Below are 26,943 nucleotides of genomic sequence, written 5' to 3'. Positions count from 1 at the left end.
CGCGCACTGGGAGTGGAGAGATGGCGAGAGTGGCACGTACCCTCCTGGCAAAGGATCGCCTAAAAAGGGTGGTGTGCTCTCGGGTGGCGCGGACCTGTTCATGCAGTGGAGGATCCGTGGGAATAGTAGACATCAAGGTTTACGAGAAACATATGTCGTGTGGTTAGAGATCCTCAGCTGAGTAAATCGATTCGGATCGCCGTTATATCCCCGGAGAGTGGAGACTTGAGCTCCGACCTACAACCTAAGTCAAGATGTGAACACTATGGATAAAAATGATGTTGTATTGATGAGATGATGAAATTAGACTAGATGCAAACAGAGTCTATTAAATATTTAATCTGGCGTTAAAATATTGAAAGTAAGGACTCACTTTAGTAAGCTATTTCTGCAAAAGTATCTAAGTTGATTCTTGCTAAAGCCTCTCCTTGATCCCCAAATCCAGCATATCCTTGAGAGTCTTTTCTTTAGTCGGGTAAGTCTTGCTGAGTAATTCCATACTCAGGGTTTTATTCCCTGTTGTTTTTCAGGTTATAGTTTTTGTGCTGCTGTTGATGGTGTTAAGTGCCGGTGGGCTCGGCCTTCTTATATAAGTATACCCCGCCTTTATCTTCTTATTGAGGATGGTCACTTGAGCTAGCATATATTTCAAAACTATAAATAATTTATAACCGTTCAAAGTTTCTTTCTTTGAATCAATGTAGTAATCACTCTGGTCATGTACGAAGTAAAATTTTTGTAACTTGTAAAATTTGGTAATAAGATTTCCGCTGCAAAATATTGGTGTGTGTGATTTGTATTACTTAATCCCGCGGTTCTGGTTGTAAGTGGTTTATCCGGTGTCCGTGGGGCAATCGGATGGATCCTGTTAAGTTATCTGGTGCACATGCATGGCCGTCTGAGTTCTTTGAGACAAGGACAGGTGCATGTGGGCCCGATACCTTGGGAGGTTCTGCCACAACGTCAGGCTCACCAAGGTCCTCATGGACGGAGGCAGCAGCCTCAACATCATCTACGCCGAGACCCTCGGGCTCCTGCGGATCGATCTGTCCTCGGTCCGGGCAGGCGCGACGCCTTTCCACGGGATCATCCCCGGGAAACGCGTCCAGCCCCTCGGACAACTCGATCTACCCATCTGCTTCGGGACTCCCTCCAACTTCCGAAGGGAAACCCTCACGTTCGAGGTGGTCGGGTTCCGAGGAACCTACCACGCAGTGTTGGGGAGGCCATGCTACGCCAAGTTCATGGCCGTCCCCAACTACACCTACCTCAAGCTCAAGATGTCGGGCCCCAACGGGGTCATCACCGTCGGCCCCACGTACCGACACGCGTACGAATGCGACGTGGAGTGCGTGGAGTACGCCGAGGCCCTCGCCGAGTCCGAGGCCCTCATCGCCGACCTGGAGAGCCTCTCCAAGGAGGCGCCAGACGTGAAGCGCCATGCCGGCAACTTCGAGCCAGCGGAGACGGTTAAGTCCGTCCCTCTCGACCCCAGCAACGACACCTCCAAGCAGATCCGGATCGGCTCCGAGCTCGATCCCAAATAAGAAGCAGTGCTCGTCGACTTTCTCCACGCAAACGCCGATGTTTTTGGGTGGAGTCCCTCGGACATGCCCGGCATACCGAGGGATGTCGCCGAGCACTCGCTGGATATCCGAGCTGGGGCCCGACCCGTGAAGCAGCCTCTGCGCCGATTCGACGAAGAAAAGCGCAGAGCCATAGGCGAGGAGATCCACAAGCTAATGGCGGCAGGGTTCATCAAAGAGGCATTCCATCCCGAATGGCTTGCCAACCCTGTGCTTGTGAGAAAGAAAGGAGGGAAATGGCGGATGTGTGTAGACTACACTGGTCTAAACAAAGCATGTCCAAAAGTTCCCTACCCTCTGCCTCGCATCGATCAAATCGTGGATTCCACTGCTGGGTGCGAAACCCTGTCTTTCCTCGATGCCTACTCAGGGTATCACCAAATCAGGATGAAAGAGTCCGACCAGCTCGCGACTTCTTTCATCACACCTTTCGGCATGTACTGCTATGTTACCATGCCGTTTGGTTTGAGGAATGCGGGTGCGACATACCAAAGGTGCATGAACCACGTGTTCGGCGAACACATTGGTCGAACGGTCGAGGCCTACGTCGATGACATCGTAGTCAAGACGAGGAAAGCCTCCGACCTCCTTTCCGACCTTGAAACGACATTCCGGTGTCTCAAGGCGAAAGGCGTAAAGCTCAATCCCGAGAAGTGTGTCTTCGGGGTCCCCCGAGGCATGCTCTTGGGGTTCATCGTCTTCGAGCGGGGCATCGAGGCCAACCCGGAGAAAATGGCGACCATCACCAACATGGGGCCCATCAAGGACTTGAAAGGCGTACAGAGGGTCACGGGATGCCTTGCGGCTCTGAGCCGTTTCATCTCGCGCCTCGGCGAAAGAGGCCTGCCTCTGTACCGCCTCTTAAGAAAGGCCGAGTGCTTCACTTGGACCCCTGAGGCCGAGGAAGCCCTCGGGAACTTGAAGGCGCTCCTCACGAACGTGCCCATCTTGGTGCCCCCCGCTGCCGGAGAAGCCCTCTTGATCTACGTCACCGCTACCACTCAGGTGGTCAGCGCCGCGATCGTGGTTGAGAGACGAGAAGAGGGGCATGTATTGCCTGTCCAGAGGCCAGTCTACTTCATCAGTGAGGTACTGTCCGAGACCAAGATCCGCTACCCACAAATTCAGAAGTTGTTGTACACGGTGATCCTGACTCGGTGGAAGTTGCGACACTACTTCGAGTCTCATCCGGTAACTGTGGTGTCATCCTTCCCCCTGGGGGAGATCATCCAGTGCTGAGAAGCCTCGAGTAGGATTGCAAAGTGGGGCAGTGGAAATCATGGGCGAGACAATCTCGTTCGCCCCTCGGAAGGCCATCAAGTCCCAAGTCTCGGCGGACTTTGTGGCTGAATGGGTCGATACCCAGCTCCCAACAGCTCCGATCCAACCGGAACTCTGGACCATGTTTTTCGACGAGTCGCTGATGAAGACAGGGGCAGGCGCGGGCCTGCTCTTCATCTCGCCCCTTGGGAAGCACCTACGCTACGTGCTGCGCCTCCATTTCCCCGCGTCCAACAATGTGGCCGAGTACGAGGCTCTGGTCAACGGGTTGCGCATCGCCATCGAGCTAGGGGTCCGACGCCTCGACGCTCGCGGTGACTCGCAGCTCGTCATTGACCAAGTCATGAAGAACTCCCACTGCCGCGACCCGAAGATGGAAGCCTACTGCGATGAGGGTCGGCGCCTGGAGGACAAGTTCTACGGGCTCGAGCTCAACCACATCGCCTGATGATACAACGAGATTGCGGACGAGCTGGCTAAGATAGCCTCGGGGCGGACAACGGTTCCCCTGGACGTCTTCTCCCGAGACCTGCATCAACCCTCCATCAAGACCGATGACACGCCTGAGGCACCCTCGGCTCAGCACGAGGCACCCTCGGCCCCCGAGGGTGAGGCACTGCGCGTCGAGGAGGAGCGGAGCGGGGTCACGCCTAAACGAAACTGGCAGACCCCGTACCTGCAATATCTCCACCGAGGAGAGCTACCCCTCGACCGAGCCGAAGCTCGGTGGTTGGCGCGGCGCGCCAAGTCGTTCGTCTTGCTGGGGGACGGGAAGGAGCTCTACCACCGCAGCCCCTCAGGCATCCTCCAGCGATGCATATCCATCGCCGAAGGCCAGGAGCTCTTACAAGAAATACACTCGGGGGCTTGCGATCATCACGCAGCGCCTCGAGCCCTTGTTGGAAACGCCTTCCGACAAGGTTTCTACTGGCCGACCGCGGTGGCCGACGCCACTAGAATTGTCCGCACCTGCCAAGGGTGTCAATTCTACGCAAGACAGACCCACCTGCCCACTCAGGCCCTGCAGACGATACCCATCACCTGGTCGTTTGCTGTGTGGGGGCTGGACCTCGTCGGCCCCTTGCAGAAGGCACCCGGGGGCTACACGCACCTGCTGGTCGCCATCGACAAATTCTCCAAGTGGATCGAGGTCCGACCCCTAAACAGCATCAGGTCCGAACAGGCGGTGGCGTTCTTCACCAACATCATCCATCGCTTTGGGGTCCCGAACTCCATCATCACCGACAACGGCACCCAGTTCACCGGCAGGAAGTTCCTGGACTTCTGCGAGGATCACCACATCCGGGTGGACTGGGCCGCCGTGGCTCACCCCATGACGAATGGGCAAGTAGAGCGTGCCAACGGCATGATTCTGCAAGGACTCAAGCCACGGATCTACAACGACCTCAACAAGTTCGGCAAGCGATGGATGAAGGAGCTCCCCTCGGTGGTCTGGAGTCTGAGGACAACACCGAGCCGAGCCACGGGCTTCACACCGTTCTTTCTAGTCTATGGGGCCGAGGCCATCTTGCCCACAGACTTAGAATACGGTTCCCCGAGGACGAGGGCCTACAACGACCAAAGCAATCAAGCTAACCGAGAAGACTCACTGGACCAGCTGGAAGAGGCTCGGGACATGGCCTTACTACACTCGGCGCGGTATCAGCAGTCCCTGCGACGCTACCACGCCCGAGGGGTTCGGTCCCGAGACCTCCAGGTGGGCGACTTGGTGTTTCGGCTGCGACAAGACGCCCGAGGGCGGCACAAGCTCACGCCTCCCTGGGAAGGGCCGTTCGTCATCGCCAAAGTTCTGAAGCCCGGGACGTACAAGCTGGCCAACAGTCAAGACGAGGTCTACAACAACGCTTGGAACATCCGACAGCTACGTCGCTTCTACCCTTAAGATGCTTTCAAGTCGTTCGTACACCTCGTTCGCACACAAAGTCTAATCATCAAGGAAGGGTCAGCCTTGCCTCAGCAAAGCCCGACCCTCCCTCGGGGGCTAGAAGGGGGGAACCCCCTCTCGACAAAATTTTCCTCGAAAAAAGTCTTCCATCAAAAAGATTTCTGTGTCTCCCGGCTATATCAGTAACATGACCCCAAGAAACAAATAAGGGCGCATGTAAGTGGCAAGGCCGACCGAGCCGAGGGACTCCTACGCCTCTAGGATACGGATACCTCACTCGTCACCTACCACGAAAAATGACTCTTACTTGGGCAAGCTACCCTGCTACTGACGAACGGGTCCGGATACGCAAAACGGAAGGAAAAGGAGCACAACCTTAAATTACGATAATAAAGTGTTCGGGCCTCGGTGACCGCAAAAGACACATATGCATTCAAAGAAAACTGCTCCGGCAGAGTCAGGCGTCGCCCAGAGAAGGAGCCGTGCCCTCGGCTTCGTCCCCACCTTCGGCAAGGTCCGCCCCGGCCTCGGACGACGGCACAGGCGGGAGGATCTCTGCCTCGAAGATGGATGCCAGCACCGCGCTTGGGCCCGCGGCGGCCGCGTCGAGCCTCTGGACTTTGGCCAGGGCGGCTTCATCTTCGTCGGGGAGGCAATACCCCTCGCTGACTCGCTCCAGATCCACGACATAGTGGAAAGCAAGCACAACGAAGGCCCGCCTGACGCCGTGATGCAGAGCCTCGCGGAGTCTGCCACGCGCATGGTCGCCCAAGGCCTGCAGGCGACTTTGAGGGGAGCTTCCCGAGGGGACGTCGTCAAAGCCAAAGACCCGGCAGAAGGCCGAGATGGCCTCGGACATGGCCGCGTGGTCGGCCTCCCTCTGCTCGGCCGCCTGAGCAAGTGCCTTGGTGGACTTACCAAGGGCAGACTCGAGCTCTGCGAACAGCCAAAGCGGAAGACCTCAAACATAAGTTGAGGAACTGAGCTGAAACAAAAACTTAAAACAGCCAAGACATACCTCCGGCTCGGACACACTGCTCCGAGGACGCGGCTTGGGCCACGGCTAGGTCCGCTGCAAGGGCTCCGGCCCGAGCAGACACCTCGGCTATCTGGACTCCAAGAGCCTCAGCCCAGCTTTCGGCCTTGGCGGCCCGGCCCCGAGATTGGTCCCGCTCGCCGGTGACCTGGTCAAGCTCCGACTGCGCCGCTGCGCCTCTGCGCGTGCCGCTGCTGCTTCTGCTCCCAGATCGACACAGAGCAACCGAAGGTCCACCACCTCGGCGCTCTGTTGGGAGAGGCGCGCAGTAGCCCTGGCAAGCGTGGTCCTCAGGGACCACAGCGAACCCCAGACATCGACCTCGCGGTGGATGAACGACGACTTGGCGGCGCTCAGATCCGTCAGATCCTGAGGGAAGGAAGCGAGGCATCACAAAGAACGCCTTGGTCACGAGAAAGGTATGCCTGAAATCATTACCTGGAGGATCTTAAGAATGTCCCTGCAAAGGACCTCCAAGGTCGACCGGAGCGACCCCGCCATTGCCTCGGCACACTCACGAAGCCCGTCCCAAGACTGCTCCTCCCGCTCATCGTCAAGAACGAAGAGGGGATCTGAGGCCCCACGGGTCCAGAACCGAAGCAACTGGCGCCGCCCCTCGGAACTGCGCCGCGCGAGGACAAGGCTGCCGCTCGACGGGACGGGTCATGGTCCCGCGCCCCCCTCCTTCGAGGCACCAAGTAGCGACGCCTCGGCCATCTCAGCGTCGGCGGCGACGGGTGGCTCCACAGCCAGAACGGCAACGGCCTCGGCAGCAGCCGGCGCCAGCGCCGGCAGCATGTCTGGTGGGCCCGAGGCCATGGCCGCGCCAGCAGCCTCCCCCAACGCGACGGCTGCCTCGACAGAAGAGCCAGCCTTGGGAGCTCGCTCCACAGCAACTGGTGCCGTCTGAGCCCCCCGCTGTGGGGCGTCTTGCGAGGAGGTCAGCTGGCCGGCGAGGCCCGGCGCGGCACTAGCTGCGGAAGCCGACGCCGTCTTGAGGACCTTCCGGGGAGCCAGATCGGTCGAACCGTGACTCCGCTTGCTAAGGAGAAAAGGAAAATCAGGGTCGGGACATACGAAGGAGGAGCCATGACGAAGATATCCTAAGATACTTACCCACTCCGGGCCATAATCAACCGTGCCTGTGGGGAGGTCTCTCGAACCTCGACGCCTAAAGGTACCACCGAGGTCTGCCTCGCTGCCAGCTTCGGTACCATCCTCGCCTTGGGCGCCCGAGGCACCCGAGGGACGGACTGCCCAGAAGCAGCCACAACGACCCGAGGATCGCCCTCCTGCGCAGCCGGCACGGGCGACGGTTCTCGAGGAACAGGCAGCCCGGTCTGACTCCCCGGGGTCACCTCAACTTCCCCGGCCGAGGGGTCAAGTACCCCCTCGGTTTGCCCCCGCTCTTCGGACCGAGACCCCGACGTCCTGGCCCCGGATACCAACGGCACCAGCTCGCTCGGGGGCTGGCTTGACGACCCCTGGCCCATCCTCAGATCCGGTCTGAGGCCAAGGCGGGCAGCCATATCGTCGTCTTCATCGTCGTCGTCGTCGTCAGGCGTCTCCGATGACGGCTCCCTCGGGAGCCCATCCCTCTCCTGCCGACAATGGAGCTTTTCCAAGGCGCCCCGAGCCCGCATCCGCTCGCGGGCCCGAGCCTTATTCACGTCCTTTTTCTCCTTCCTCTTCTCCGCGGCAACCCTCCGCGCAGCTCGGTCCACCGCGTCCTCCGGGACCGGTGGCAGGAAAGGCTTGTGATGCTCTACCTCCTGGAGACAGACGAGAAGTCTCGACTGCGAGAACCAAGGGCAATCCGACGCAAGGAGAAAGAAGGAGCGGACACTCACCAGGGACACACACCCGCGGTCAGGACGCATCAAGGGCTGGGAAAGGGCGCCGGCGTCCGGCTTCCCCAACGTGACGGCTACCCGCCTGTGGAGGTCATCGACGGGAAGGGGATCCGAGGACATCCGCAAACCTTCCAAGTCGGCCTCCAGCGTCATCTCCCAAAGCGGTAGCCGCCGCTCCGTCAAGGGAAGCACCCTCCGACGATGAATGGCGGCAACCACTCCCGCAGCGGTGAGCCCTCCTTTCCGCGACTCCCCCAGGGCCTTCAGAAGGGGCTGGAGATTCTTCTGTCTGTCGTGTGGGGTCCCGTAGCGCCAGTTATCGGCGGCGGCGGTCACCACTCGCTGAGAAAACGACGGGAGCATCCCGTCGTCATTTCGGAGATAGAACCACTAGCGCTGCCACCCTTTGTTCGAGGACGCAAGGATGGCGGGGATATACTATGGCGCCCGCGACTGCCTCAGCTGGAGGATACAGCCACCAGCCCGCACTGCCGTGCGGACCCTTCTCTCCCCCGTCGGCAAGGCAAAAAGCTCCGCGGAGAAGAGATGAGTCCACAGGTCCCAGTGAGGGTCAATCCCCAAGTATCCTTCACAAACCGCCGCGAAGATGGCGGCTTGCGAGATGGAGTTAGGACTGAGGTTGTGCAGCTCCACCCCGTAGACGTGCAGAATCGCTCGCATAAAACGGCTTGCCAGCACTCTGAACCCCCGCTCGTGAAAGGAGACGAAGCTCACGACATACCCCGGCGGCGGGGACGGGGTGGCTCCGCTCAGGGGGCATCCACTCCGGCTGCGGGTCACTGGAGAGAGGGCGAAGTAAACCCTCAGCAACGAGGACCTCCAGGTCATCCGCCGTGACGGTGGAGAAAGGCCACGGGTCGCGCGGCGGAACAATGGTCACCCGGTCGGCCATCACCAAGCAGAAGAGGTGGCGGTGGGAAGGACTGGGTGAGCGGTTTCCTTTCTCTGGCTATTCCCTCGGGTTGCAAAAACCTAAGAAGGAGGCAAGTAGCAGAGCAAAGAACCGTCACCGGTCCCTCTCCCGAATATATAAAGGCCCAGGCGAGACCCATTCAACACTTCACCCGAACCCGCCGCGGGATTCAAAACTCAAAGCGAAACGCCCGTTCCTCGAACGGCTCGCGCACGCGCAACGGCCGCCCCGTGAACCACTCGTCCCATCGCATTAACTCTGCGGCAGGACGGGCGACACCTTTGGCGGAAGAAACCGGCGACGCTTCACATCCGCCATAATGACCGCGTCAAAAAAGGTGCGCCACATCATTCGATTTCGTATCCTTTTCCTCTTCCTCTTTCTCTCTCTTACAACAGGGACCAGGAAAGGGGATACCCCGAAAGGGATCCTTCTCCGCGAAGGAAGCGGGCCCCGAGCCCCCCTACTGATCAGAGGTTCGAAGGCTGGCCCCTCGGAGGGGTTCAACAGCCGCCTCAGAGCGCTCGGGCTCCGCGCCCACTACTGGTCAGAGGTTCGAAGGCCGGCCCCTCGGAAGGGTTCAACGGCCGCCTCAGGCCACTCGGGCTCCGCGCCCACTACTGATCAGGGGTTCGTAGGCTGGCCCTCGAAGGGTTCGACAGTCGCCTCAAACGCAGAGCGAGGGATGACCCTGGGTACGTTCGATACATAACCAAGGCTCGGGCTATGCTCCCGAGGTACCCTAGGACATTTCCGAGACCAACGGGAACGATTTTGTAACGGAATCCCATCAGAGGGAGGCATCAAGCCCTCGGACCCCGTCAAAAGGGGACCGGGTCCGGCAAATCACCCGCAGGTACTTTTGGAGCGCGCCTCCGGGCCACTAGCCGACCCCTAACAAATGGGGCACGGGCGTCCACTCGGATTACCCGTTAGCAGCTCACTGGAGACACCATGTTCGGCGCCCTCCAAGAGCAACATGGCGCTTTTCCCCCCTCCTCCTTGCGGAAAGGTGACGCAGGGGCGTATGTAAAAAAGACGAGTCTGTCCTTGACCGTCCTCTCGCTCTGTGCGGAGGCTCGGGGGCTGCTCTCGCAAACCCGGCTCCGACCAAACCGTTGACAGTGTCAACATACCAGCCCGAGAACTTGGGACCCGACCGTACACCCGGGCTACGGCCAGCTCGCACGAGGGAACAACCAGACCGGCCGAAGCATCACGAAACGCATTAAGACCTCGGAGGAGTCAAACCACTCCTCTGAGGCCTCGGGGGCTACACCCGGCGGGTGCGCTCGCGCACACCCACCAGAACAAAACGCAACCGAGAAAGGCCGGTCCCCTTGCAAAAAAGTGCGACAAAAACCTCCAAGCAAGTATTAACACTCCCTTCGAGGCTCGGGGGCTACTGTCGGGGACCATAATTAGGGGTACTCCCAAGACTCCTAATATCAGCTGGTAACCCCCATCAGCACAAAGCTGCAAAGGCCTCATGGGTGCGATTAAGTCAAGGCTCGATCCACTCAAGGGACACGATCTCGCCTCGCCCGAGCCCAGCCTTGGGCAAGGGTAGCCGACCCCGAAGGATTTACGTCTCGCCCGAGGGCCCCCTCAAGCAACGGACACATCTTCGGCTCGCCCGAGGCCCAGTCTTCGCCAAGAAGCAACCTTGGCCAAATCGCCACGACGACCGACCGTATCGCAGGAGCATTTAATGCAAGGAAGGATTGACACCTTATCCTGACGTGCGCCCTTCAGTCGACAGAGCCGGAAGTGACCGCAGTCACTTCGCCGCTCCACTGACCGGCCTGACAAGAGGACAGCGCCGCCTGCGCCGCTCCGACTACTGTGCCACTCGACAGAGTGAGGCTGACAGCAGCCAAGTCCAGAATCGGGCGCCATAGGAAGCTCCGCCTCGCCCGACCCTAGGGCTCGGACTCGGCCTCGGCCCCGAAAGACGACGAACTCCGCCTCGCCCGCCCCCAGGGCTCGGACTCGGCCTCGGCCCCGGAAGACGACCAACTCCGCCTCGCCCGACCCCAGGGCTCGGACTCGGCCTCGGCCCCGGAAGACGACGAATTCCGCCTCGCCCGACCCTAGGGCTCGGACTCGGCCTCGGCCCTGGAAGACGACGAACTCCGCCTCGCCCGACCCCAGGGCTCGGACTCAGCCCTGGCCTCAGCCGACGGTCTCCGCCTCGCCCGACCCAAGGGCTCGGACTCGACCTCGACCTCGGAGGAGCCTCCGCCTCACCCTACCCAGGGCTCGGACCGACCACGTCACAGGAGGGGCCATCATTACCCTACCCCTAGCTAGCTCTGGCTACGGGGAACAAGACCGGTGTCCCATCTGGCTCGCCCCGGTAAAACAAATAATGATGGAGCCCCGCGTGCTCCATGACGACGATGGCTCTTAGCCCCCTTACGGAAGCAAGGAGACGTCAGCAAGGACTCGACAGCCCCGACAGCTGTCCTTCCGCAAGGCTCCAGCGCTCCTCCAACGGCCACGACATCACACGAACAGGGTGCCAAAACCTCTCTGGCTGCCAAGACGACATGTACTAAGGGCACTAGCTCTTCTCCGCTAGACACGTTAGTACACTGCTACATCTCCCATTGTACACCTGGACCCTCTCCTTACGCCTATAAAAGGAAGGTACAGGGCCCTATTACAGAAGGTTGGCCGCGCGGGGAGGACGGGACGGCGCGCGCGTAAGCCTCTCGCTCCCTCCCACGCGGACACTTGTAACCCCCTACTGCAAGCGCACCCGACCTGGGCGCGGGACAAACACGAAGGCCATGGGTTTCCCCTTTTACGCCTGTCTCCCTCTGGATTTCCCCCCTTCGCGCTCCGTCTCGCGCCGACCCATCTGGGCTGGGGCACGCGGCGACAATTTACTCGTCGGTCCAGGGACCCCCTGGGGTCAAAACGCCGACATATATGAACAAGAAACTTATGTTGTGTATGCACTTATACTTACTATTTATTACACGATTTTTTCTGTCAGAATTGTTGAGTATAACTAACCATCTTCTCTATTGACAGAAAAACAAATAAACTACTCTTGTAGGGTTGTCATCAATCACTAAAAGGGGGAGATTGAAAGCATCTAGGCCCTGGTTGGGTTTAGTGATTAATGACAATATAAGATTATATGTGACTAACGTGTGTTTTACAGAGCAAATGGTAAGTTAGGTCACATTACTTGAAGTTGTGTAGCAACAGTGAAAACAATCCCTCAGATGAAAACCTGAAGCAACGGCTAAAAAAGGCGAATCAAAAGATGAAGCTCTTCATATTCTGAGTGTCGAAGGAGTTGCGGACACTTGGTATAGAATTAGGTCCTCTATTTTTATTTTAGCCGTACTATAAAAAGGGGGTCATGGATGAGTAGTTTGACCAAGAGATTTCTAGTGTAGTGTTGGTGCATATTCACACTCACATCTAGTTCTAGGTGTCACTCTATAACACACTCACAAGTTAGAATGAAAACGGTTTAGAAAAACCTAAGAAATAGATTTTGGGTTTGTTGTCTTAGGGGCACCGGACTGTCCGGTGCACCCTCTGACAGTGGGGCCAGCCAACCCCGGGGGCAGCGCCTGTGCCACCAAGAAACCCGAGATCAACAAGTTCATGAAGTTGACTTTCAACGGTCACACTGGACTATCCGGTGTGCACCGGCAATTACTGTTCACTGTCCAGTGCACTGTTAGTCCAATGGCTAGCTGTGAGAACTAACAGTTGGAGCCGACCGATGGGGCACCGTCGGCGCACTGGTGGCGCACCGGATTCTCCGGTGCGCCCATGCGTAGAGAGCTTCAGCAACGACTAGTTTGGTGGGACAAGCTATTTATACCCCCTCCACCTACCTCATTTAGTGTCTTGCTGCCCCCATTCAAGTCCATTCATTGCTACAACATTGCCAGCCCCAGAAAGCCTAGTGAGGTAATTAGAAAATCATAATCCCGTGGTAGGACCTCATTAGTGCAAGTGAGAGCCACCTATAGCACACACCACATGCATTAGGCTTCTCTCGGTCAAGTGAAAGTCTATGGCTTGTTACTCTTGGTGATTAGCATCACCTAGATGACTTGGTGGTGATTGGAGCATGGTGATCACCCTAGAGGATTTGTTAATGACCCGGCTCAAGTTTGTACGCGGTCGTGAAGGATCCACCGCGCTGGAGTGGCAAATGATCACCTCATAGTGAGCACTTGGTTTTGCGAGGACCAAGGGGGAGTGATACCCTTGCGCAGGTGCTCCAACGAGGACTAGGGAAGAGTGCTGACTCTTCGATACCTCAGAAAAAAATTGGAGGAGTCTTCTTACCCTTGCTTTACATTTCACATTTAATTTGAGCATTTTACTTTGTTCAAGTGCTTAGCAAGTATTTGAAGTAATGGCTTAGGGTTGTTGTTTTTCTAGTAGTATTTATTTATTGCTAGTAGTTGGGTGAAGTTGGGCTCTTGCTTAGGGTTTAATATTTGTGGAATTTTTAGAAAAGCCCAATTCACCCGCTCTTGGGCATCATGATCCTTTAACTACTGTCCTGTGCAGCGCTGCCCGTCCCCGCCCGCGCACCTACCATTATGGGTCACAACGGGCTCTAAATCTTTACTATTCCTTAAGATGCTAAGGAGGGCGTCCACACCCCTGTGGCTCCGCCCTCCCCCCGCTAATCACCACGCGCATGCGGCCCCGTTTTCGTCCCCCGCTAATCTCGCTGCGGCATCTATGGCTCCGCCCTCGCCCTCCCCCCAACCTGTCCACGCCCGCGCGGCCTCCCTCGCACCCCACCTCAATCTCCTACGGACGTCCCCGCATCTCGCGGCCGCCGTGCCCACGCGCCATCGGCCTTCCCCCATTGTGCCCCCCGTACCTCCATGGCCGCCGCCTTCACTCGCTATCTCTCCTCGCCCTTCCTTGTACAGCATCCACTGGATCTAGGAGCACGGCGTCGCGTGGAAGCCCGTGCCATACCCGCAGGCCCGCCACCCACCTCCCCTGGCGTGCAACAGCTTTCACGCTCCCCTGCCCCCGCCATGCCCGCACTGGATCTGCAGAACATCCGCTGCTGGCACACTCCTTAGGTGCGGCGGCTGCACCTGCACAGCCGGTTCGTCACCAAGCTCGGGGGGAGTGGCTCGTGGCAGTCGCCTCGACGTCGTCCTCCGTGCCGTCCGACGAGGTGTCGTCACCCCAGATCCGGATCCCGCCCCCGTCATCGGCGTCTCCTCCCTCACCCGCCCGAGACCCGCGCGTCGATGTCGCCCAATCCGCATCCCTCGCTCCACCCTCCCCGACGCACGCGGGTTCGCCTCCGACGCCGACCTGACTCGCTCGCCTTCACCTCTGCCCATGGCGCCTTCAAGCCCCCCCATGGTGGATGCGCGATGCAACTCGGAGGTCTTGCAATGTGTCGGCGTGTTCGTTCAAGGACGAGAGGGGGAACAGCGGATTCATCCCCGCCAGGCTTCAGGTCAGGTGCGTGCGCATACATCCATCTGCCACCCTTCACCCGCTCTTCTTCTACCGACGGTTCCCTCCACCCGCTCTTCTATCGGTGGTTGCAATGTTTGTTTTGGTTAGATCACTCTGTGTATTGTTCTTCTGTCGATTGGACATGTCTCGCCTATTCGAATTCCATTCTGCATATCTCCCCTCTTCGAATTCCTGCGTTTAGGGTACATATTTCGTCCAGATCTGACCCCTACAAATGATTGCCTTGTTTTACTTGTGCGCTGCTGATTCATGTTTATGCCGGCCCTAGCCAGGTATCCCCTCAGCATCCCATGCCCTCGCGTCTCTCCGGCCGCACAGGAAGTTCCTATGAGCCCCTATTGTTGTTCCGTTGCCCAAACCCTAAGATTGATTTTCTATTCGTACCTACTGGTTTGGATGCAGCATATGCAGGATGAGGATGTCGGGCGGCCGTACAGGAAGTTCCTCTGAGCAGCGTCACAGCCTGCAAGAGGATTCCATTTTCTGTATGTGTTGTGGAAATCATTTGATAGGATTAGTGTCAGTATATTGGTTCCTGCGATGCTGGTGTTCGTTTCTGGGATTATCAAGTATGGGGAGAGGGTGTGGGCTCTGAAGAGTGCGAAAGGGCCTTGACAAGACATCAGCTAATCCCAGTTCACATGAAGACACATTCGATGATGTATTGACTTGTACCAAGGAATCATATGCTCTTTGGACGGTGCTTATAGCTCGAGGATTTTTTGTGGGGCGAACTATGCTCCTGATGGGACAGGGGCCTGCATCAACACTATGGTTTTATTTAAAGACAAAGTATCAAGGTAGAGAAGAGAAGCTGAAGATGGTAATGATGGTAATGATGGAGCTTGGCATGATGTTCGATCTCCTCTACACCAAAGCCAACGTGCTCCAGAGAAGGATTGGTGTCCTATTCCGGTGTGCTTCCCAGGCCTTGATGGTCGTTGCCCTGGTTCTCTTCATGATACGACGTGAGGAAGGCGCCCACAATAACAAGGTTAATGTCGCGATTACCTACACATTATTCAGTGGCGCCATTTTTGTGGAGACCTGTTGTGTTGCTGCGGCGATTGCGTCGCCTTGGACAAGGGCACACTTGAAGGAGAGCAGCTGCCTTCATGGCCTCAGTGACTCCTTGTTTGAGGCTGTTCATCTGTGCAAATCCACCGCTAATAACATGGCACAGTTTAACTTATTGGATCACTGCATCTCTGTCAACTCCAAACCAAGAGTTTTCTCAAAGGCCCTCAGTGCTATTGGTCTGGATAAGCAATGGTACGTCCACCACATGGATAAGCAATGCTACTGGTGGATTATCAACCGTGTTTTGGAACATTTGGCCACATTGCCCGACGAATTCTCAGGTCTAGCAACTGTACACTTTACAATTAATGCACCCACTGAACATCCAGTATGGTTCAACCAGCTGAGTACATCCTTCGAGCAAGTCCTCTACGGCTTACACCTATACACTGACCTACATCTAAGCAGGCACTTCAACAACTGCAGCACTGGTAGCGTCGTACAACCACCTCCACCTGAGATTATGCGACTTAAGGAAGAATGCGAGACACTATCAAACTACATGATGTACCTGATGGTGGTGCATCCTTCCATGTTGCCAGTCAACACGGTTGCGGCAGGAGATCTTGTTCAACAACTTATTGGCTGGGTTACTAACCACCCTGGACATGGGGCGACGACGACCAAGCTAGCAATTCTGCGAGGGTACTCAAGGACCTTTTACATTCTGGTCATAGACGAACCAGGCCAACACAGATCATTTTATTATTTGCATCACTTACTTACGCAGATCAAGGAGATGTGGGTGAGGCTTCTCATGTATGCTGCTGGCAAATGCAGCGGAGAGGTGCACGCACGCCAACTTGGTGAAGGACGTGAGCTCATCACCTTTGTCTGGCTACTCATGCTGCATCATGGACTTGGAGACATGGCAGCTGAGTTCAAGCTTTTAAGATCTAATGATCCAAATGTAGCCGAGCGGGGGGCGTGGATTGTTTCACCTCCAGGAAATTATCAAGAGCCGACTTGTGCCTTCAACCACGTGACCTTTGTAGTCCATTGTAAAAGAAATGTCTCTATGCTATTTACTCATACATTACAACAGTTTTTTTTGTAAGTTTACACTTATGCAAGTAACCTAGAGCCTTAGCAACTGAAATGTTTTAGGTTAGGTTGCCTAGATACAGTGGAGGGTGGAACTGGAACCAATATGTGATCCGTTATATGTATACTGCCGCAGGTTGCCATTTATTCAATACAACAGTACATGTGTACATAATAAAGATAAAAGAATATATTGATGATTCAAACAAGCGATTCTGATATTAATATCAATTTTGGTTTAGAATATTGCTATATTTGAGAAACACCCTGAGTTTTGTTGCCTCTTTCCATAACAAACTCTTCGATTTTTAATTTTGTTTTTCAAAAGGTAGCTGCAATCGGTTATCAACCTTTAAGTCCTGGTTTATTAGTACGTTTCTTTTTTATCATTCCAAGTGCACATGAGTTAGTTTATCCTTTTTTTATTTTGCACTCTAAAAATGCACTACTTATCATATTATCTATTCATCAACTTACACAAAGAAGAAAGACCTATGATGTCATGACAAATTTGGTTATAAAGTGGTTAACAATGAGACAAGACAAATATCTATTCTATTTAAATAAGGTCTATCTATATGATATAGATAAAAAATTGTAGAAGTGCACATGCTGTTTTTCTTTCTATAATGATTCTTTAGAAATAATTTTACAATATTATAATATTTGTTCGACATAAGTTCAATTTATTTGAGTCAAAGTATTTATAATAATATTGTATATTTATATCGTCAATATAATATTAGTCTTACGGTGATATTATATCATACAGATTTTGCATATCATAATGATGTTTGTCGTTCAATACCTATGTTTTAAACTAATTTTTAACTTCCGTAGCAACGCACGGGCGTGTACCTAGTTTTACACTATAAGTTTTAAAAATCAGATCGAATTAGGATCGGGCCCTAATTCTATTTATTTTGAACAAAAAATTATTTAGGGCCCTACCATTTTATGAATAATCATTTGGATCATGATCCATTACCACCCCTAGCTACCACCTGCTCCAAAATTTGGGACTAACCACTAGACCGCACATACCTTAGTGTTTAGAAATAAACAATAATTATATTTGAACAAATATCTCAATACACATTTATATCTCTACTACTCTATAAGAACACAAGGTAGGGGTCCACATTGATATACCATGCCCCCGCCTCCACAAATCTCACCTGCCCCTGCCATCGTCTATGATAGCCTCTCCCCCGCACCAGTCCATTCGGGCCTCAGCCACCTCCGCAAATCTTGCCTCCGCAAATCTAGCTCGTCCTCGACCGCCTCCATAAATCTTCGCAAATCTCGATGTTGGAGTGGGAGACCCACCAAGGTAGCCCCCCTCCCTATGCGAGGGGCACCTCCTGCCTCCAGACCGCACCCTCGCCAAGGAAGTGTTGTCGTCGCACACCTCCTGCGTGTCCTCCTCCTCCGCGCCGGGACACGGCCAGCCGGTCGCACGGCAGCCAGCAAGAGGAGGGGAGGCAGGTCACAGTGGCAGCTAGATCCTCTGCGGCCGCCCTCGCCATCCTTGGCCTTGCCCCTTCCCTCGCGTGCAACAGTTGTCGTACATCCCGCTGGGAGGTTGACAGACAACACACATTTCTCGGAGGTGCGGGCGGGCAGCCACGCTTGACGGGGGCGCCTTGGTTGTTGTCATGGACACGTGCCTCCGGAAGGGGATGCGTCCACAAGGATGTCGCCGCCCCCATCATCCGCCCCTTCCCCCGGAGACATACGCCCAGCTCACCCGAGATCCGCCGTGACAGACGGTGTCTCCCCTGCACGCCTGCCCATCCCCGCAAGGTACGCGACCCCCATCCACTCTTCCTCTGACCCCGCGTCGTCCTCCCCGCTCGGGATCCCTCACATTCCTATTCATGATGCCCTAAGCGCACGCGCATGACGCCATAAGCCGAGAGGTGCGCCGGAGAAGATGTGGCCACGCTCGGGTGACGCACAAGTGCGAGAAGGGAAGCCTCCGACGCGACACCTTGCATTGTTGCGCCCACGAGTGCTCCCACCAGCCGGAACGGGAAGCTCTCTTGGCGGTGCGACGTCACTAGGTTCTTGTGGTGTATCCTAGAGAGCAAGGTCACCTTGTTTGAGAACTACTTCTTCCCATGGTACAAATTGTTGCTAGACACCTTCATAACAATCTCCTTTCCATCACCCAGCTTCCCGTAGTACATTATCCCAAACCACCCTGAACCAATCCTGTTCATGAACTTGTTGGTCGTCGACCACAGCTACACCACACGACTGTGAGGTCGCGAAGGTGAGCTCCAATTTCGCACCGTAATTCCCAAGATTTTAATTTCATAGCAGTCAATTAAGAGTTCTCGAGTTCTGTTTGATGGAGAGGGGGAAGATAGTGATAAGGAGGATAACCTCGGGCGGGAGACACAGTCACGATTCGACCGAGGCCAACCCTGGACGGGAGACGCAATCACGACTCGCCTCGAGGCCAACCTCAGGCGGGAGACGCAGTTACGATTGGCCCGAGGCCAACCCCGGGCGAGAGACGCAATCATGATTCACCCGAGGCCAACCCCGGACGGGAGACACAATCACGATTCACCCGAGACCAACCCTAGACGGGAGACACAGTCACGACTTGCCCCGAGGCCAACCTCGGGCGGGAGACGCGGTCACGACTCGCCTCGAGACCACCTCGGGCGGGAGACGCGGTCATGACTCGCCCCGAGACCAACCTCGAGCGGGAGACGCGGTCACGACTGGCCCGAGGCCAACCCCGGGCGAGAGACGCAGTCACGGCTCGCCCGAGGCCAACCATGGGTGAGAGACGTAGTCAAGGCTCGCGAGGGCAACCACGTGCGGGAGACACAATCACGGCTCATGAGGCCAACCTCGGGCGAGAGACACACTCACGGCTCGCCCGAGGCCAACCCTGGGCAAGATATGCAATCACGGCTCGCCCAAGGCCAACCTCGGGCGGGATACACAGTCACGGCTCGTTCGAGGCCAACTCTGGGCGGGAGACACAGTCACGGCTCGTTCGAGGCCAACTTCGGGCGGGATACACAGTCACGGTTCGTTCGAGGCCAACTCTGGCGGGAGACGCAGTCACGGCTCGTTCGAGGCTAACAATAGCGATACATGGAGTTGTTTTACAATATTGATAATGTTTGTCACACATATTTTACATATCATAGTGATGTTTGTCGTTCCGTATCTATGTTTCATACAAAATTTTTACTCCTGTCGCAACGTACGAGCACATACCTAGTAGTCGTTAAGTCTTCTATGACACTATGGCCCAAAAGGTTGTTAAATAGTAAAAAAGATGGATGACTGAAGTCCAAGTTTATGCTTTTGCCTTAAGTTTATATTGAGTATTTTATAGCGACATGTTAATGGGTATGAGTGAGGGCGAAACATTCTAATATCCGTTTACTCATTGATTGAAGATATTTGCCTAATAAAATACTTATATGCTAGATATATACATGTCGGGTAGCCATTGCCATCTCTCTATTCCACACCAGTTTATAGCGAGAGACGAAAAAACCGAAACAAACACCCCTTCTATCTGAGAAAAGTGAAGCGAAACCTAGCCCACGAGCAAACCACGCGCGGCGGCCCATGAAAAAAACACATCGAAAAGAGAGTTCGTGAATGGTGGCGACAAAAGTGTTGCCACCCTCGGCGGCTCGGCCTCTTGTCGGTAGGTGTCCCTCCCTTTACTCCCTCCGCCCTCCCACAGTCCCACTGCCCTTCTCCTCGGTCCATCGCAAGCTCCTGCGGTCCTGCCTACGGCCGTACGGCGGCATCCACCCTTCTGCCGCATCGTCTTTCTCAAGACGCTGCCCCAGGTCCATCGCGCCTAGGGTTCGCCGAGTCCGGCGGCGCTAAGGTCAGTGCCCCTACCCCGGCCCTCCTTGCCAGTTGCCACACGCCCCGTCGGATCCCGCGACGGCGGCCCTAGTTCGGAGTCTTCATCACGCAGATCCGGCCTTGTTTCGTGTCAATCCGTCGTTTTTTTGGTGGTTCGATCTCTTCGGTGGGAGCGTAGATGCGGTAGATATAAGTTAGGTTTGAGCCAATTATTTGGGATTTTTGTCTGAGGGATGTACCCTGAAAGATGGATTCCCCCCTCCTGATATCAAGGACTCAAGATGAAGTTTAATTATTAGCAGATGCATGTGGTTGACCCTTTTGTTTTTGTTTCTTTGCGCAGCTTTGGTTGGGGCTTGGATTAACTAATTAATTAAATTGAAAACGTGCTACTTTCTCATAGAAACGTCTGTTCTCTGCTTTGGAAATAGTACGCATTACTAAGCATATTGATAACATGATATGTCGACTTTGTAATTGTAGCGTTTTTTTAAACTAGGGCTAGCTGCTAGCCTTGGTAATGTGCATATGTAACAATAAATTAATATATACCTAAGTTAGTACATTTGTTTGGTTCGATGGTATTGGCTTATTGGAGTTTGCAGTTCAGAGATTTCATGGGAATTTGATGTCCAAAACTTTGTATATGTGTGTGCGTATGTGCGTGTGTGTGGAGGATTACTCCATCGAGAAAAAAAGGGTTATAGTTATACTGCATCACATCCTCTGCTATTAAGGACATTATGATCTGCTATTTAAGTTTGTATTTATTTGGTGCAGTGTTCTGTGTTTTTTGATTGTTTTACCACTGCTTTCAGATAATGAGTGGGCACCGAAACAGTCATGGAAAGCGCTACTCTGATTATACTGAAACTGGAGGCGGTAAGAGAAGAAATCCTGGTGATGATACCTATGCCCCTGGTCCTGATGACACTGTGTATCGCTACCTCTGCGCCTCTAGAAAAATTGGGAGTATCATTGGCAGGGGTGGAGAAATTGCAAAGCAGTTGAGGACTGAGACCCAAGCTAAGATCAGGATTGGTGAGAGTGTCCCTGGATGTGAAGAGCGAGTTATTACCATATTTAGCTCAAGTCGAAGAACTAATACCATCGATGATGCTGAAGATAAGGTTTGCCCTGCTCAGGATGCCCTCTTTAGAGTTCATGAGAGGCTTGCCACTGATGAGAGTTTTGGTAACGAAGACAGCGAAGAAATTTCACCTCAAGTTACTGTTCGCCTGCTTGTGCCATCAGACCAGATTGGATGCATTCTTGGAAAAGGTGGGCACATCATCCAAGGAATCCGCAGTGAGACTGGTGCGCAAATACGCGTGCTTAGTAAGGATCATATCCCTGCATGTGCCATTAGTGGCGATGAACTTCTCCAGGTTGGTCATTCCTCACATCAATCCCTACATTACTTAAACAAACTGTACTGCATATTAATGTCTGTGTCTATCCCTTTTTATATATAATCTTGGTGCTATCTTTCTTTGTTAAATCTCTACACCATTTATTTATTATCGAAACTCAAAAAGATGTCTGGAGTTGTATGTTTTGCTGTCTGTGCTAATCATCTTTTTACTGATTAGACTTACATTATTTTTTGACACTAGATATCTGGGGACATGGTAGTTGTCAAAAAGGCTCTTTGTCAAGTGTCATCTCGCCTCCATAACAACCCATCCAAGTCACAGCATCTTCTTGCATCCAGCTTGACCCAACCGTATCCAGGGGGTACCCACCTTGGTGGTTCCTCTGCTGCACCTGTTGTAGGGATCACTCCAGTAATTCCTCCTTATGGAGGCTACAAAGGTGACGTGGCAGGAGATTGGCCCTCTTTATACCAACCCCGACGGGATGAGAGCTCTGCAAAGGAGTTTAGCTTGCGTTTACTTTGTGCTGCTGCAAATGTGGGGGGTGTAATTGGGAAGGGTGGTGGAATTATCAAACAGATTAGGCAGGAATCTGGGGCTTTAATTAAAGTGGCTAGCTCCAATTCGGATCCTGACGATGACTGCATAATTACAGTTTCTGCGAAAGAGGTGATTTCTCTTTTTTATATGTTTATATTATGCCTTGCCTATTCTTAGCTGCTGTTCTTGACCAACCACGTCTTTTGTTCCATGCAGTTCTTTGAAGATCCTGTATCTCCAACGATTGATGCTGCAGTTCGTTTGCAGCTTAGATGCAGCGAGAAAAGTGATTCAGAATTGGCTGAGCAGTCATATACTACACGCTTGCTGGTGTCAACATCACGTATTGGGTGCCTAATTGGCAAAGGTGGCTCAATCATTACTGAGATACGAAGAACATCCAGAGCCAATATACGCATTCTTTCAAAAGAAAATGTCCCAAAGGTAGCAGCAGAAGATGAAGAGATGGTTCAGGTAGCAATTTGGGCTTTCTGACGTTAATTTTTGAGCCATTTGCATGGTTATATGCTATATGCTGTAGCAGGTTCTCATTATATCGATTTGTCTGTGCATCAGATAAGTGGAGGCCTTGATGTTGCAAGGCATGCTCTTGTGCAAATAGCTACAAGGCTGAAAGCCAATTTTTTTGAAAGAGAGGGCTCGTTATCTGCATTTCCATCTGTGATCCCTTACCATCCTTTGCCTGCTGGTGTTTCGGTTTCGGATGAACCAAAATATCTAAGCAGAGACACTAAGCCTGTTGGACATTACCTATATTCAAGTGCTTTTCGTACATCGGATGACATGATTCCTTCTGACAGCTATGCAAGTTATGGTGGCTCCCAGGTATACATATGTTATGCTGTACCCTTTGTTATGCCTGTTGATAGCTTGTTATCAGAATTTTTCATTCCATAATCACCTAAAACTTCCTCTAGGCACCTGGAGGAGGATATGCGGCTTACAGCGGATACAGTGCCCGCTCCTCTAGTAGTGGGTAAGGAGGGCTATTCAATGTTTGATTTACCAGTATAGAAATTCAGTCTGGTACATAGCTGTATATAGCAACTGTTAGTGTTTTGTCTTTTTTCCAGCCAGTTGTTCACACTGTTCTTTGTAACTGATAATAACTTCCATCAGGTTATCTGGTCATAGTTCTCTTCACTATGGAAAGCATCATGGTTATTAGGATTTAGATTGCTTGATAAAGCAGGTATGATTCTTCAACCTTTTCTCGATATGTCAGAATGATTATGTGATTATGCATTGCCTGGCTTAATTTTTTTTTTGCCTTTTGAACACATTGAACCCAACTCAAGTATCTGATGGACCTGCTCGTTTCACCTTTGCCCCCTTGCTCCCTTCCCATACTAAAAACAGCCAAGACATTGAAGTTTGGAGCCTGCTTATTGGAGCCCCTTCCCAAACCAGATGGCCAAGAGAGCCCAACCTGGAAGCTTAGGAGGACTGTGTGGATGCCATAGACCACCTGATATTCCTCACACTACATTACTTATGTCTTCTTCTGGGCCTATGTTTTTAGCCCTGCCGCAAATGTTCTGAACCTATGTATCGAAAGGTCGCATTTGAGACTGCATGTATTTGCTTGTTTGGAACCTGCTTCAGCTTCAGTTTAGTCGTTTTTTTGAAATACTTGTTTCCTATGTGCCACCCAAAAAACCAGGAATATGTTACGCGAAACCCCCCTAAGGAGCTGTTACTTCCCTTTACCACGAAGATGTGGGCTACTTCCTTCTCAGTGATATATGTGATTGCCATCCTAGATAAAAAAAAGTAGCACTAGAATCACATGGCCTTAATGAAATTAGCATCAGGAACTAGATGTACCAAACTTTGCTCCTGCCTGCCAAATTTCACCGAGTTGCACATTTTTGCTTTATTCATCTACCCCTGCCACCAAACACTATCGGTTTTATCCCCCTGCTTCAATCTTGGCCTGTTTGGTTTTAATCCAGGCAGCTTTGCCTGGCTCTTCATGCAATTCCAGGCTTTGGAATTTTTTGTGTACCTGGGGTGTAGACTGCTTAGTGGCATGCTTTGAACCAAACAAGCAGACCCCAAAACCATTGTTGAACTGAGGTTAGGTAGCTGAACATACATATGTACTTGTTCGATTACAATGTTGTTGCAACACACATGCAAGTTTATGTTTAAACTTTAAACCATTTTTTGAATGGGAACATTAAGCTAATTTGAAGTAGTTGTTTTAAGCATAAGATTTCTAATTTAACTGGTTATTATAGATATATGTACTTTGGTATGAGTAGCTAATATCTAAAACTTTAGAAGCTGTAACTTTTTTATGACTAGTTGGAAGTTTTTTGGTCATATTGATTTAGATCATAATGATCCAAAAAACGCGATAGAGCATGCTCACGATCTTCCTCAACACCTTGATCTGATGCACATGTTCCAATGCTTTATTGATTAAATGAGTATTGGTGATTGAAGTTGCGGTTATGTACTTGCCTGCCATGATGGGGAAACCAAATGACAAAGATTGAATTGTTGGGAAGAGTCCGCAGTCGCAAGTTTTTTGAAGATTCACTGTTCATCTCATGTAGATTTAGAAGGTTCTGAGGTTATTGTGATTGATACGAGCTTAGTGGTGGTAAAGGATCATTATCTAAATGTTTATTCACAATAAGTTAGAGCTCAATTAATTTTACTTTAAAAATGAATAGGAATAGAGCTCGATACTAATTCGATTCAATCATTAAATTTAATAGTGTAAAATCTAGAGCTAATTATCACCTTTATACGAGCTTGACCACCTCCATGCGTGGGAGTCTTGTTAACCAGAAATGTGCAGGAGCATGTGAAAATAACCATGCAGGTGTTGTTTATGAAAGAGTGAATTAGCCTCTGGACTCTGGAGTTGCACAACATTGTTAACGCAGAAGTGTTATTAGTGGAATGACTCTACTATTTGTTTGTTTATTTGATGTTTTGTTAAGGTGTTTCATGTAAATGCTAACTGTATCAGGTTTTAATTAGAAGATTAATTTTAGATTATGTAAGTTTCATAAGATTTGATTCTGAGATATTGTGGACATGTACTCTACCGCAATACATGGAGCAGTTCTTTGTGGCGTTGACTGTTGAACTGTGCTAATTTGATGTTATATTGATGTGGTTTGTAAAACTATGAGTATAATTATTATTTTCTATTGTTAAATTATTTTGAAATTAACTAAAAAATAATTATTATGAATATATTATTTTTTCTGCTATGGCTCGCGAGCTAAACGAGCCAGCTCGAGTTGACTATGTGGCTCGTTAACTTAACGAGTCGAGCTGAGTTGACCTGTTAGCTCGGACGAGCCGAATCGAGCTGGCTCGTTATCCACCCCTAAGTTGCACTGATGGGTGGGGTACATCGAAAGGACATGAAGACTAAAGACACATATGAGTGAATATGAGCTTGGTGATTGCAGCGTGTGTTAGAGCTTTTGTTTACGTTTGGCTATAGTATTAAATGTAATTGCAAGGCATTCATCTTGATTCTTGAGGGAGTACGAGCACGAGAGCATTTGGATGCAAGAGGTTAACTCTGAGGGCTGATTTGGTGATAAAGGGATCCTAGGAGGATAAGGGGATTGTGGGAGAAATGAACTAATTTTTCTCTCAATTCTTTTCAATCCCTCCGAGATCACTGGTCACCAAATTAGCCCTTTGTAAGATGACGGTGACAAACGATCCTATATGGTGAGATTTTTTGGATCCAAATGGATCAACATTTGAGCATATTTTTTTTGTTTTGGAGCCACTCTATTCTACATAAAATTAATCAAACAACAATAAATTAATATATTAGGAGCGGAGTGGCTTACTTTCACCATATTTTGGGAGCAACCAAACGCTACTTAAAGTACGTGGTTATTGTGCTTTGGACAGTTAAGATGGTCACTGTTATCTTGAAAATTTAGTAGTATAATATGAAACTATTGAAATTTATTTCGAAAAGGCCTATTAGCTCAGTTGGTTAGAGCGTCGTGCTAATAACGCGAAGGTCGCAGGTTTGAGACCTGCATGGGCCATTTTTTTCGTTTTTTGACCATTATTTACTGTATGGGTATGTTTTTTTTTGCTTTGGTTTGTTTTTTTGGTGGCTCTATACTGCAATCTAGGCTATTACTTTACACTCTAGACCCAGAGCTGCTTTTTAGATGAACACCCATTTCGCACCCATTTCGAATCAGCACACGTACGGCTATCATTAAAACTGATACAATTGAATGAATACCCATTTGGCTATTTCCAATCAGCACACCTATTGCCACCAAACTTATACTGTTACAACTTAATGATACAATGCACAACACGGGGATTTGTGAGTGGGAATAAAAAAGACTGGGAAATACATAATACTCCATCGGTTCAAAATAATCAAAATAGAAGTTGTTTGAGCTCTTTATTTATATATATATATATCTCTACTACTCTTTAAGAGTAGAGTGTAGACGTCCACACTGTTGGTTCTGCCTCTGCCTTCGTGCGCCCCTGCACGCCGAAATCTCGCACCGCGCCCCTACGCCACCTCCTCCTCCTCTCCCCTCACTGCGCCGCCACCTCCTCGGTTCCGCGCGTCCGCGCCTTTGGCTGCCTGACTACTCATAGCAACCGCCGTCCTCTCTCTCGCCCCCATCCCCAACGAATCCCACCTCCGCGATGCCTGATATGCGACGAGCACGACATCGACCACACCGGAAAGTACGCCAGCGACTCCGACCTCCAGCTCGAGCGTGCGCTTGTCTACTACAACGAGGCCAGCGGCGGCCGCTTCATCCCGCGCGCCGTCCTCATGGACCTCGAGCCCGACACCATGGACTCTGTGCGCTCGGGCCCCTTCGGCCAGATCTTCCGCCCCTTCGGCCCGACCGCCCCATCCGCAGCGCCCCACCCCCGTCTGCCCCAGATCTGGATCCC

General features: G+C 52.1%; 1 protein-coding gene, 1 non-coding gene and 1 pseudogene across 4 annotated transcripts; all 3 read left to right on the top strand.

Annotated features, from left to right (window-relative positions):
* Positions 1-14,402: 14,402 nt before the first annotated feature.
* On the top strand, positions 14,403-16,502 carry LOC118473388 (uncharacterized; annotated as a pseudogene).
* Positions 16,503-19,694: 3,192 nt separating this feature from the next.
* On the top strand, positions 19,695-25,103 carry LOC118473387 (RNA-binding KH domain-containing protein RCF3). Of its 3 annotated transcripts, none has more exons than XM_035962646.1 (8): positions 19,695-19,907; positions 20,896-21,465; positions 21,694-22,122; positions 22,210-22,467; positions 22,570-22,839; positions 22,932-22,990; positions 23,134-23,206; positions 23,374-25,103. In XM_035962646.1, the coding sequence occupies exons 2-7, from the start codon at positions 20,899-20,901 to the stop codon at positions 23,180-23,182; spliced, it is 1,632 nt and encodes a 543-aa protein (XP_035818539.1). In that variant the 5' UTR covers positions 19,695-19,907; positions 20,896-20,898; the 3' UTR covers positions 23,183-23,206; positions 23,374-25,103. The 3 variants fall into 3 exon arrangements, with proteins under 3 accessions (XP_035818539.1, XP_035818538.1, XP_035818540.1); XM_035962645.1 differs by having other exon boundaries at positions 19,717-20,096; XM_035962647.1 differs by having other exon boundaries at positions 19,717-20,096; positions 23,313-25,103.
* An 877-nt stretch (positions 25,104-25,980) lies between these two features.
* Positions 25,981-26,054, top strand: TRNAI-AAU (transfer RNA isoleucine (anticodon AAU)). The gene has a single exon. It is a non-coding gene; the product is annotated as a tRNA-Ile (tRNA).
* The last annotated feature ends 889 nt before the right edge of the window (positions 26,055-26,943 follow it).

Source organism: Zea mays, chromosome 9, assembly GCF_902167145.1.
Source record: "Zea mays cultivar B73 chromosome 9, Zm-B73-REFERENCE-NAM-5.0, whole genome shotgun sequence".
Classification (NCBI taxonomy): domain Eukaryota; kingdom Viridiplantae; phylum Streptophyta; class Magnoliopsida; order Poales; family Poaceae; genus Zea; species Zea mays.
Note: the sequence above shows the minus strand (reverse complement) of the source record. Positions and strands in the feature narration are given on the sequence as shown.

Coding starts and splice junctions, on each gene's coding strand:
- LOC118473387 (XM_035962646.1), top strand. CDS start 20,899: ATGAGTGGGCACCGAAACAGTCATGGAAAGCGCTACTCTGATTATACT. Junction 21,466..21,693: donor GTGGCGATGAACTTCTCCAG/GTTGGTCATTCC, acceptor TTTTGACACTAG/ATATCTGGGGACATGGTAGT. Junction 22,840..22,931: donor CAAGTTATGGTGGCTCCCAG/GTATACATATGT, acceptor AACTTCCTCTAG/GCACCTGGAGGAGGATATGC.